Source organism: Typopeltis vanoorti, chromosome 7 (assembly GCF_054136105.1).
Source record: "Typopeltis vanoorti isolate ZY-2024b chromosome 7, IOZ_Tvanoo_1.0, whole genome shotgun sequence".
Classification (NCBI taxonomy): Eukaryota; Metazoa; Arthropoda; class Arachnida; order Uropygi; family Thelyphonidae; genus Typopeltis; species Typopeltis vanoorti.
Genome location: NC_143555.1, coordinates 16305920 through 16318794, shown reverse-complemented (window position 1 = coordinate 16318794; position 12875 = coordinate 16305920). Strand labels below are relative to the sequence as shown.

At 35.6% G+C, this 12875-nt stretch overlaps 1 protein-coding gene across 1 annotated transcript in view; it reads left to right on the top strand.

Annotated features, from left to right (window-relative positions):
* Positions 1 to 4115: 4115 nt before the first annotated feature.
* LOC150104511 (WD repeat-containing protein 26) overlaps positions 4116 to 12875 on the top strand; it is a 400251-nt gene continuing 391491 nt past the window's right edge. Inside the window, exon 1 of the mRNA XM_090395688.1 lies at positions 4116 to 4569. Within this exon, the coding sequence (XP_090251814.1) occupies positions 4367 to 4569 (203 nt within the window). The 5' untranslated portion in view covers positions 4116 to 4366. The remainder of the gene's footprint in view (positions 4570 to 12875) is intronic.

Here is a 12875-nt window from a genome sequence, read left to right as displayed (position 1 = left end):
TATGATATTTACTTAAAACTATTTTAAAACACTATAGGAAAATGTCTTGGCATGGGGCCCCCAAAGCCTGAGACCCTAGGCACGTGCCTCATTGCCTTAATGGGTAATCCGCACTGGGTGCAAGTTAGGCACTTGCCACAGGCGCTTCATACCCTCGTTACTGCACTGGCGCTGTGCACATCCGCGACTAATGTGTAGAAGAAAATGGAGTCACCTAGGGTAACGTGTCATCCCGGGGAGCATTGCAGGGTTAAGAAAACGTGTTAATGCATCGAGAAGATGATATATATTAGAGAGCCTACAACCATCAAATTTAAGGCAACGTAGACTACAGGATTATTATAATGTCAAATACAGCTATCAATTCATAATTACAAACGAAAAAAAACATAATGGAAAAAATTCTGTGCTGTTTCGACTGTATATATAAATTAGCAGCTAGCAAGAATAAAACAACATCTATATTTTCGACTATTAAAACAAAACAGAAACAGATGCTCCTATACTAAAACTTAAGAAAAATTGCAGGTATTATGGCAAATTTATTCCGGATGACAGCGTATGAATGAATGAAGAAATTCCCTAAACATGCAGACAAAGAATGGCAAAAGACATGGATAGTCCTAACGGCGAGAAATCACGTGTAATGAACTCGAATCAGTGTAAAGATCAATAGATTCAAGAAAATCCCTGGTGAGGACGGGACAACTAGTGGCATCTTATTAAGGATGTTTCTTAAATCCTCCAAATTCATGAGAACAGTCTATGACGAATGCCTCAAAAATGACGACTTCCTTTATTATGGAAATGTTCTAAATTATTATTATTATTATTATTATTATTATGTAAAGAGCCTATGTAGCTCAGTAGAAGCGGCGTTTGCACTCTACAGCGCTTGACCGCACTAGAGGAAATTTTAGGGTTAGGGACCACGAGATGACGACATCTTGCTGCCTTCTTCACTGCGTACCGATGAATCAGTGATAGCCTTGGGCCAGCTGTCTCTGATTGGCTATCAGTGGAGATTGAACTGCCCAATCAGTTTCCAAAAGTTGGATAGGGTAAACTGCCCTGCCTACTCCCTATACGGGAACAAATAGGCGTTAGCTGATTTTTTTTTAAAATTATTATGTGACACCTCCAGGGAGTCCAAAGACTCGTTGAGGGAGCGTGTGCCAACAGCATCGAATGATTGTGTCCCTTCCAACTACTAACCGTGCGCAAACTTGCTTAACTTTTTGCAAGCCATTAGTAGCAGAGGCTCTACCATACCAATAAAACCTGCAAAAGAAACATCGGACGAACGTTGCAAACACAGGACAATTAGTCTCATACATGTCAATTGAAACGTACTAAGAGAACTTCTGTTAAACCGAATAATGCACTTTGTCTATATCAATAGATTATTGAGCTAGAATTAATATGAATTTAGACCCCAGTCAAGCTTAACGCTATCATGGAAGTCTAAAAGTTCACAAAAGACAGTCTTTAGCAAAAATGACGTTCTACTGATCCGATGTGCAATGTTACATTGTTACATTGCAGCCTTCAATGTTACATTGCAGCCAGCCATAATTACTCAGTTAAGAAATTTCAAATGTCCAAAAAACCTACTCCACCTTACAAAAATTATTTTACTTACAGAAGAGCAACCATGATATTGAAAACCACAACCGTAACGAAAGAATTCAAACGAGCAGTACCGTCGACAGGGTGTAGCATAAAGACAGCCTGCCTCACGGCGCGGCTTAATAAGGGCACTCGTTCAGTCATATTGCGGAAGGCGCCGTCGCTACGCTAACAGGAATTGTTAGCGTAGCGAGTGCGGAAAGAAGTTCTTCCAAGCTTAAACTGATTAAAAATTATTTGCGAACAGCAATGACCCAAGAAAGATTGGTTGGTCTAGCAACTATATCGATAGAGACGGACATAGCTTATAATTTAAATGTAGAAGAGCTTATAAACCGTTTCATTGTGCGATATCCCCGTAGAGCAAACATTTAATTATTATTATTATGTAATCGTTTTGCATTAATGTTTCTCTTGTAATAAAAACAAAATAGCAATTGGAGATTTTCTTATATTTTTGTCTTATAATCCATTAGGGGTGATATTTAATTGTTTGTCTCAGGGCGCGATCTAATCATCTGACGGCCCTGCAAACGAGGCTGCCCGTTTCTTGCTTTGGTCCAGGATCCTGGAATATCCAATATAATTCGTTATTAAGACTTTCTTACACAACCGAAACAAAAGTTATAGCCTTTGCCAATGATGTGATGATCGAGATTCGCGGACGTGACGGCATTCAATTAGAAGAAACAGCAACAAAGAATTCTTTAAAATCTCAGAAAGAGCATGTGAGATAAAAGTTACATTCAACAGCACCAAGTCCAACGAGTTTCACACTTCACGCAAGCAATTATAGCAACCTAGAAGGTCTTTCTAAGTGAGGAAATTCTTGAGGTGGCCAGCGAGTTAAAATGCCTAGTAGTAATAATAGACAACAAATTTAACTCCAGCAAAAACATTTCATATGTTGCCTGCAAAAACGTATGCATAGTAAACCTTCTAGCTAAGTTGGCAAGGATAACTGTGGATTAGTCCAACTAACGCTGATATATACGGGAGCTGCTCTACCATTCATATCATATGCTGCACCCGCTTGGAAAGGTGCACTAAAATCTAAATAATAATAATAATAATAATAATAATAATAATAATAAACAGTTCAACGCCTTATAGCTATACTTATAATTAAAGGATATAGGACAATATCTTTCAAGACATTTTGTGTTATTCCCTGTCTAACACTGATCTGCCAGAAAATGCAGGAATTCTGGATTAGAGAAAGGTGTTGGAAGTTTTTTTCAACTTTAGATTTTTATTGTAGTCTTCTTTTGGTTAGACTATACTAAATTTAGTTTATTCCTTATCCAAGTGTAAACAAACTGTTTGTTTACACTTGGATAAATAAAATAAAATAAAATTATCTAACGCCTTTTATTCCCTTATAGAGAGTAGGCGAGGCCTTTATACTCTATCTAGCTTTTGGAGACTGAGTGGGCAGTTCAATCTCCAAGGATTAAACTAAATTTTTTATGCAAGAATTCTGTCTTATATATGAAGTCACTTCCGAAGATAAAATGGATATGCCGACATGGATCCAAATCGCTGAGAACTACCGCTTCACTGCAGTACGCGGTCTTCCCCAGCTAAGAAAAGACGTACTAAGGAGAAGGAAAGCTCTGAAACTGACGAACATAACGAATACACTGACGGTAGTAAAATAATTTAAGAAAAATTAATTCATGTGTTGTCCACACCTTCAACAGACTGTTGATCATACTCTATGACTGTCAGCTGCTGAATTCCAATTCCATCCGAATATCCCTAATCAAACACATCACTTCACAGTGTTATTCAAAAATATTACCCAAAATTATTTAATTTTGCTAATAGGATCAAATTTCTATTTCCTTATAATGTGATATAAACTTCTGTCAGAATTATATAAATGTAAATATGAATATGGACACAAAAAATAAATATAAATGTCAATCAATTTTTTAGATGCTATATGTAATACGATGGGTTGTATTACATATAGCATCTAAAAAATTTGATTAATATAATCAAATTTTTTAGATGCAATATGTAATTTTTATTTGATTAAATTTTATTTAATCAAATAAAAAATGGGAAATGTAGGAAATAAATTACTCCTAGTAAGTTTACTATTGAGAGGAAACTAAAAAAAAAAAACAGACAGGGAAATAGAAAAATTATTTATTAGTATAATTGACTTTATTTTTTAAACCAATTACCTTTAGTTTTAATTAGTATTATAATTAAAAATATGACTGGTTTCTTTCTTGTTATGTAATTAAAATTGACTTTTTTTTTGTTTTATTTCCTTTAGGGGGTCCTCTATTACTTCATCCCTGGATTTGATATGAATATATATGGAAGAAACTAATTGAAACAGCAGTCCTTTTAATTCTTATCTTTCGCAACGAGATTCCTATGAATTTCTGACACCAGTTGTTCTGATTTCTGCCATCGGTGGAATATTTCCCAGCAGCTCTCGCGAAAACGTCACTGTTGATTCCAGCAGTTAGCTGTTGTTGTTTTTATACGTAAGTGTGACATCGGTGTTCGTGGAAGTGGTGGTTGGAGTTGTGATTTATAGTGTTTCTCTGTTTAAAATAACCTTACTTATTATGTGATAAGTATGCTTAATTTGACAAAGCACTGAAGTTGTACAAGAAAAAGAATACTCCTCGCAAGCCTGGCCTCGAGTGTGGAGTCAGACGACGGTGGTGCATCTCCTCCACCGCGGAAAAAACAGCGCCTTTCTGCAGCTAACATGCAAGCAACTAATGGCTGTTCGCAACACAACGGTGATGCAGCCAATGCCAGCAATGACCTGCAGAACGGTGTTTGTTCTTCCACGGAGAATGGTGACTTTAATTCAGAAACACAGGAGGAGATACCCACAAAGATAAAATCACAGACAGATCAGGACATAATTCGTTTGATTGGTCAACATTTGAGAGGACTTGGTCTTAAGTATGTAAGCTTGTTTATATTGCTCATGATTGTGTGTTAATGGATAACTATTCACCTGTACACATGCATAGGTGTTTTTTAATGTATGATATGAATATAGAAATTGCCTCCCATAATCACTCTTTACCTTCGTTTCGCTCTTCCTTTGATAATATTCGGTTTCAGTTTTGCACATATTCTTTTCTTATTCTTTTAGGTGAGGTAGTAGTTAAAAATGTTCGAAATTTCGTTTTGATCACTATCATATATACATTTTCTGATTAAATAGATTCTGTGCGTTGAATGTATTAAATTTTCTCATGTATACTTGCATCTTTTGCTAAAAGGTTTTTGATAGTCCATGTAAGACAACCGCACATACCTGGAATGTACTAGATAAACTTATTTTTCAGGGTAGCCTTTACTTTTGTTTTTACTAAAACATCACCTTTCGATTATCCCAAAGTTTCAAAACATGAATAACTAAAAAAAAAAAAAAAAAGTCATGATATTAGTGGCATGTTATGTTTTTCAGAAACTTGAACTGCATACATAATTATTAGCGTAAATAGCAAGAAAATTGAAAGTTCTGTTATGCATATCAGATATCTGCCAATACCAGTTTATTACAAGATCATTAGGAGAAAAGGATTAGATCATTATAAATTCGGTAATTTTAAAATGTAGATTTATTAATGGAAACTGAACGTTTTGTGTGGCTAAACTTTTATTATAATTAAAAGAAAATTATAATTAAAAGAACAATTCAGAAATAAAGCTTAACACTTTTATCAATACAAATTTGCCATGCTCCTCTTTAAGCCTCTATGGTCAAAACTCTTGTATAAGGGAGAGTTTGATCATTTCATCTGCTTTCCTTTCTTAGCTTTTTTTTTTTAATTATTTTTTTTAGATGTCCAAAATTGTGAAAATTATATAAGAAGTGGGACTATTAGGGAGAGTGTCCTTGATTGATAGCATGTCTTACATTGTTAATTGGTGTTAGCAGATTCTAGTCACTATTATTTGCATACTGTGATATTCATTAAACATAGCTTAACATTTTCCTGTGCTGGACAATGGACTTGTTTACCTGGTGGTGAGAGGAATGATTGCTCCCACTGCATATGTTTTCTTTATTTTTCAACAAAATGGTGATCATGACCTTTACTAACATGTCCCTATGTGAAGTGCTGCAGATTTTCACACACACCAAGTATGCATTATGTTCCCCCCCCCCCCCCAAAGTAATTTCTAACCTTCATATGCTTGTAAACATTGACTAATATTTTCTTCTGCTATAATGTAAACAATTACTATGTGTATAATAAATTTAGTTCAATCCTTTATCCAAGTGTGAGCAAACAAAGTTTGTGCCTGAAAGTATCTTCAGGACTGGGGTAAGGTGGTACAACACCAGGGAACTCCTTGCAAAGGTGGAGAAAGCTACCAACACTCCTATCTCAGTATCTCCCATAATGCAAAACACATCTCCTTGCAGATATGTATAATATTATGCATTAAGAGAAGGGCCACAACCCAGACTAGTTTCAACCTTTATTGAGGTCTCTTCAGTGGGAGCCAGCCCAAGTGGAGATACCAGGCAGAAGCATTAGCAGGTCATCTCTACCTATAGGAGTTGCCAAATGGTGTGCCACCCTTTTTTTTAATAAATTGCTCTGGATTTAGAGAAAGATGTTGAAAGTTTATTTTTCACTTGGTTAGACTATAATAAATTTATTTTAATCCTTTATCCAAGTGTTTGCACTTGAAAGTATCTTCAGGACTGGGGTAAGGTGGTACAACACCAGGTCACTCCTTGCAAAGGTGGAGCAAGCTACCAATGTGAGCAAACTTTGTTTGCTCACACTTGGATAAAGGATTAAACTAAATTTATTATACTCTAACCAAGTGAAAACTAAACTTTCAACATCTTTCTCTAAATCCAGAGCAATTTATTAAAAAAAAGGGTGGCACACCATTTGGCAACTCCTATAGGTAGAGATGACCTGCTAATGCTTCTGCCTGGTATCTCCACTTGGGCTGGCTCCCACTGAAGAGACCTCAATAAAGGTCGAAACTAGTCTGGGTAGTGGCCCTTCCCTTAATGCATAACATTAGACATATCTGCAAGGAGATGTTTTGCATTATGGGAGATACTGAGATAGGAGTTTTGGTAGCTTGCTCCACCTTTGCAAGGAGTGGCCTGGTGTTGTACCACCTTACCCCAGTCCTGAAGATACTTTCAGGCGCAAACTTTGTTTGCTCACACTTGGATAAAGGATTAAACTAAATTTATTATACTCTGACCAAGTGAAAAATAAACTTTCAACAAATTACTATGTGTTATTAAACTAAAGAGACCTATATATTTTTTTTTTCCTTCTTTTTTTTCCATGACTGTAGACTGTACAAAAGCCTTTGTGTGAAAAGAAATCAACTTTTAGAAACACGCATTGATTATGAAACTCCAAGTAATCTACAATCTTTATATGGTTAATGGAAATATCCCATTACTATGTAATGGGATATTTAACATTCTTGACACTTGTGGGCAGATGATCAAGTATTGTTGGCCAGTAAATGGAGATAAATTAGAGTATTCTGTGTCCCATTTAAATCTTATTGCTGAAAAATTTAATATGAAAATATTAGCTGCAAAAATCAAAATTGTGGCATTTCAAGGAAAGGAACCAGTTTGTAGTACGATGCGTATTGAAAATGCAATCAGTAGAGCACTTAGAATAATTAATCAAGTTTTTAATAGCAAAAGTACAGAGGCATCAGAATTAAAGCATACAAGATGGAAAAAAAAGATTGATGAATAATAGCTTACATCAGTTTAAATGAAATTTATGAGAACTGCAGGATACATTACTAGACTACACAAGATGACAAACAAAGACAATGAAAAACTAAATGTGATGCCTGTAATACAGTATATTCAGTAATATAGAGAAAAATGGTTACATCATCCTGCTGTGGGCATGGATGTTTGTGATTGTTTGTGAAAATACTAGTGGTGGTGGTGAGCAGTAAATGCCATTGTTGTAGATAATGATGGTAGTTGCAGTTGTGGTTGCACAACTGCAACTTGCACGTTCGCAGCCATGCTCTTCGAGCATAGTTTGTTACTGCATGTCAAGCACTTTCACTTTTACAAGGTCAGTACGAGTTCTCTTAGTTGGCTTATCAGACAGAATTTTGTTTCGTACACCAACTACGAGTAATTCCGTGTCACTCCCACCTATGTCTTACATGTGCTGACGACATAGTCAGTGACGTTCAGCATTCAGTGCAGTAAGGTTTATTGCATCTAGTCTTACAATTATTTAAAATTATCAAAATAAAAACCTTCAGTTATGTCATGGCCAATAAAAGAAAGCCTATTGATGAAGAATTAGAAGCTTACACAAATATGAGCGATGATGAAGGGAATGCATTATTTGGTTGCGATTCCGAAGATGATTATAATCCTACAGATGGCTCTAGCGATGACTCAGATGATGCTATATCATATATAATTATATGTATATGTTGAAAAAAATTCAAAAAAATGTTTTATATCTTTAATAAATACACAGTTTACACAACAATACCTCTTACAATATACTATACTTTTGCTGAAATTATTTTCATTCTACCAAGCCCCCAGACGTGCTCTCCGCTTTATTCACAAGCCAAGGGTCAAAATTAACGTGCTTATACTACGAGTTAGCTCGTGCTTGGCATAGGAGGTCAGTAATCAACATATACCAGTATATTCGTAGTTGGCTTGTGAGGCTCATATACCAACTACTCATAGTTGGCAGCGAACGTGTTAACTGTAGTTGGTGGAGACAGAAAGTTGTAGAGCAGGTGCCCTCCCTTGATGAGGCTTTGGAGGTGTAATGTAATAATGATAAAAATAATAATCATGTAAACAGAATGGAGAGGACCAGTTACTTCAACAGGTTTTTCAGTATGGCCCTGGAGGAAGGAGACTGTCAGGTAGACCAGCCAAGGGATGGCTTGTTGAGACTATAACAGGCCACTAGGCCTACTGCTGGATGGGATGAGATGATGGTGATTTTAACCTCACAAAAGGTTAAAAATGTATAGCACATTAATATGAACTGTAGATTGGATAATCTGCAGTACATTCTTTGGAAACTAAACATGGAACATTTCAAGTCACTTCAGGCTTTCATTTAGCAGGGTGGTGGTTTAAGACTAGCTGATGACAGCATTTTCGTTAAGCCAACTAGGGCTGGCACATATGTAGTATGACTAAATTTCACAACGTTCATACCTAATATAAATGATTCTGATAACAATTCCTTCTGTGTATAATATGCACCATTTGTCTGCATGTAGGTATGACTGCCTAAATTGTTACCAAAATAGGTATTTACTTTTCATATGAGTGACCTTACAATAACCTTCAGTGAACTTGAAATAGATTTTTGCCATTTGGTTTCTAGATTGTTTTTTTAGAGTTATTATTAGGCTTCATAGAAGAAACCTTACAATATGTGTACTGACAATATCAGAGAATATATGCATACCTTAAATGGGCCCTATAAGCGGAAATTATGGTAGTCATCACAAAGTGATGTCCATTTCCTCCAGTAATATAATACTTGTAAATCCAGTATCAAACTAAAGTATTTCTAGATAATTTGCATATGAACAATACCTGTTAGCTTCATTTCTTTGTGAATATAGATTTCTTTGTACAGTTGTCATTGTGAATATTAAAATCTGCTTGATCACATTAATGCTGTTCAGAGGAGGGGAGGATTTAGATAATAACGTATCTAAATGCTCATCATTTAGATACATTATTATTATTTTTTTTTTGCTAAGTTTTAAATATTAAGTTTCACCCAAATCAAGTGGTTTCATGCAGATGTGACAAAGCTTTCAGGTTCTACTTGCAAATTAAGTCTTGCAAAAATTAGTTCATCTATTCTTGAACTGATTTTGATGAAAACTTAATATTTAAAATTTTGGGATAAAATTATTAATATAATTTTATTAATAATATTGGGGAATAACAAAACACACTTCCTGAAGAATAAAATGCTTTTTTTTAAAATTTCATCTGTAACATCAGTTCAAGTAACTTCACACACCACATGATGCATACATGAGGTTACCAATTCATGCTGATGATCATAGTTGCTCCATGAGATATTAATCGCATATAGTGTGATAATTATCACACTAATTTTCTTTATCTTGTTAAGTAACATACCTTAATACCACAATCACAGCTGCAATAGAACTTCTTTTATGCTTATGCAAAAACTCTCACCATACTTATAGGTATTTGAAACTAAATCTGATTGCAGTGTTTAATCCTTATTCCTATAGTCTCTTGTCTGCATTTTGCATTCTTCTGGCTGGTTTGTCTGTTTTGTGGGGTGAAAAATCCAAGTTTTTGGAAGAGGAAGAAGTCCTTTCACCACCTTACCGGCCTGGTTGGCCGAGTGGTTAGTGTGTCCACTCTCCAGCCAAAAGACTGCGGGTTCGAATCCTGCGTTGGCTAGGATGTCTGTAATTGTCTGTGGAAATACTAGTGGTGGTCGGCACTAAATGGCATTGGTGTAGTTGCAGTCAGTTGGTGGATTGAGTGGTGGAGACAGAGTTGCAGAGCAGGTGCCCTTCCTCGATGAGTCTTTGGACCTGGAGGTGTCAGATAATAATAATAATTATGAGGCCAGCTAGCTTACATTCAATTGAATGTGAGCTAGCTGGCATCATAAAATTTCTTTGCAACTTGGATGAGATTCTAACCCAGGCCTTTCGAACCAGAGGGCATCATTATCAAATGTTATCAGTATCCAAAGAAGTACTGTGAACGCCACTACAGTTCAAAAATTATTCAGAACACCAAAGGCATAAATTATTATCCCTGTTAACAGCCATCACTAATGTATGTGAATCTAGAATTCTTGGTACAGTTGTCATTGTAAATATTAAAATATGCATGATTAGCTTCATTACACCCCCTCCCACACACACACACAAACCGGCCATGACATCAATAGACATCCAGTTAAATCTGGATACGATTCTGTAACACCCATTGAATAACATAAAAAGTGCAATTTGGTCTCACTGTTTCCCCTCCACCTCGGCCGGTAGGGAGGTTAAGGCCTTTTAGAGGGAGAAGGAAACTTATATTTTAGATACCTTAATTTCTCTTACTAAGTTTTTTGTATCTCTGTCAAAAGACAGAGATACAAGGTGGGAGATGAATATCATCACCTAGTGTGAGGCCATTTATTGGAGGCCTGAAGTGGCTTGAGAAAGTTACATGTTTGGTCTCTCTAGAGCAGGCTATGTAAAAAATAAATGAAAAATACAAAAAAAGTATATTAAGTTGATAAGAAAATGGAGGTGAAAAAAATCCTTAGCCCACCCATGATACAATTGTACTATAGGTTTACTGATAACCTTTTGTGGGTGGGAGAAAAATATAAAAAGAAGAAAATTTATTTATATTTGTGAATAAAGCATGATAATTAGTTAATTTTCACATATTTATTTCACACACACTTTCTATTTAACAGATGTTTTTCCCAGAAGAACATTTTGTTAAATAGGAAGTATCCAAATTACTTCTCATTCTTTTTTTGATGTTTTCATTATCTCTTCCCTTTAAATTAAACATATTTGGTCATAAAATACTTAAAACAAGACTTTTTGTGGTTATGAGACCATAGGTACTTTATTAATACACATATTAGGCTGAACAGTACACACAAAAATATGAGAGAATACAGAAATGTTGCTAACTGTTAGGCAGTTAAGTTTGAAACAATGCGTGCACATGTTGAGAATCTTCAGTCAGTATCATATGGATACGTGTCATATGCACATGTGTTACATGATTTTTCACGTATTGTATTTTCGTTAAACTGAGTGAGTTGATTAAGTTTTTCCATATATCTTTCAGTATGGCACCCTGATTTCTGTTGAGGTTGTTACCCATTCTTAATACCACTGCCGCTTTCTTGAAAATTCTGTAACCGTAATCATCATCTAAATATGGCATAAAGCTATTTTCCCAGTCAATTGCATGGTTGGAAGTTGCAAAGTGATGTGCTAAGCCAGAGGAGACTGTCCTGTTGTGATTGACATCCCCAACATGCTCCTTCTGTCTGATTTCCAGGCTTCTTGAAGTTTGCCCAATATATGAAAGGCTGCACATACATGGAATTCTATAAACACCTGGATATTTGAAAAATGGTACACTGTCTTTAGGAGATCTTAATACTTGTCTGATGGTAGTGGTAGGCTTAAATACCACTCTGATGTTGTGAGATTTTAACATTCTCGCTGATCTTGAAGAGACTGAATCTACATAAGGGATGACTACTGTCGAAGTGTACTGGGTGACTGTTCTTTGTTGTTGATGTTTGTAGGAAAACCATTCTGCGATAGTGTTATAGCAATTTGAGAAAATTCTGTCTGTATACCTCTTCTTCGTCTGAAATAAACTTTTTGGCTCTATTCCGTAACATGTGAATGATACTATGTTTTTGTGATCTATGATGGTTGGAAGAATAATGTAAATAACATCCAGTATCTGTAGGTTTTCTGTATATGGAAAGTTTAAAATTATTCTCCTGCCTTTTCACCTATGTCTAGGAAGGGGAGTTGTCTGTTTTTTCAACTTCTAGAGTAAATTTAATCTTGTCGTGAAGAGAGTTTATTCTCTCTAAAAACACCTGTAGGTTTTCCATGTTTTCATTCCAAATGATGAAAATATCATCGACATATCTCCACGATATTGATGGTTTAGGTGTAATTTTGGTAAAAATTTCATTTTCCAACTTTTCCATGAATAGGTCTGCACAAGGTGGTGATAGTGGGCTATACATTGCTAGGTCTTCCAATTGTTGGTAAACTGTGTTGTTTATTTTGAAGAAATTTGATTTAAGGCAGTGATTGAATAACTGTGTAATGTCTGTAGGTAAGAGATCTTTAATAATGTTAATGACCTCCTCCACTGATACATTCATAAATAAAGATACTACATCCAGGCTGGCCATTATGTCCATTTGTGATGTCTTGACGTACTTCAGCTTCTCTACAAATTGTTGAGAGTTCTTAATATGGGACTCTGTTTGTCTAATTTTTCCTTTTAGTAAGTTGGCAAGGTGTTTAGCCAGTAGGTATGTAGGGGAGGATTTGCCATCTACAATCAGATGCAGTGGAACACCCTCCTTACGCACTTTGGGTGCACCGTAAAGGCGAGAAGTTATAGGATGTGTGGATTTGAGTTTTCTTTTTAATTCCTCAGGCCAACCAATTATATTTCTGATCATGCACGC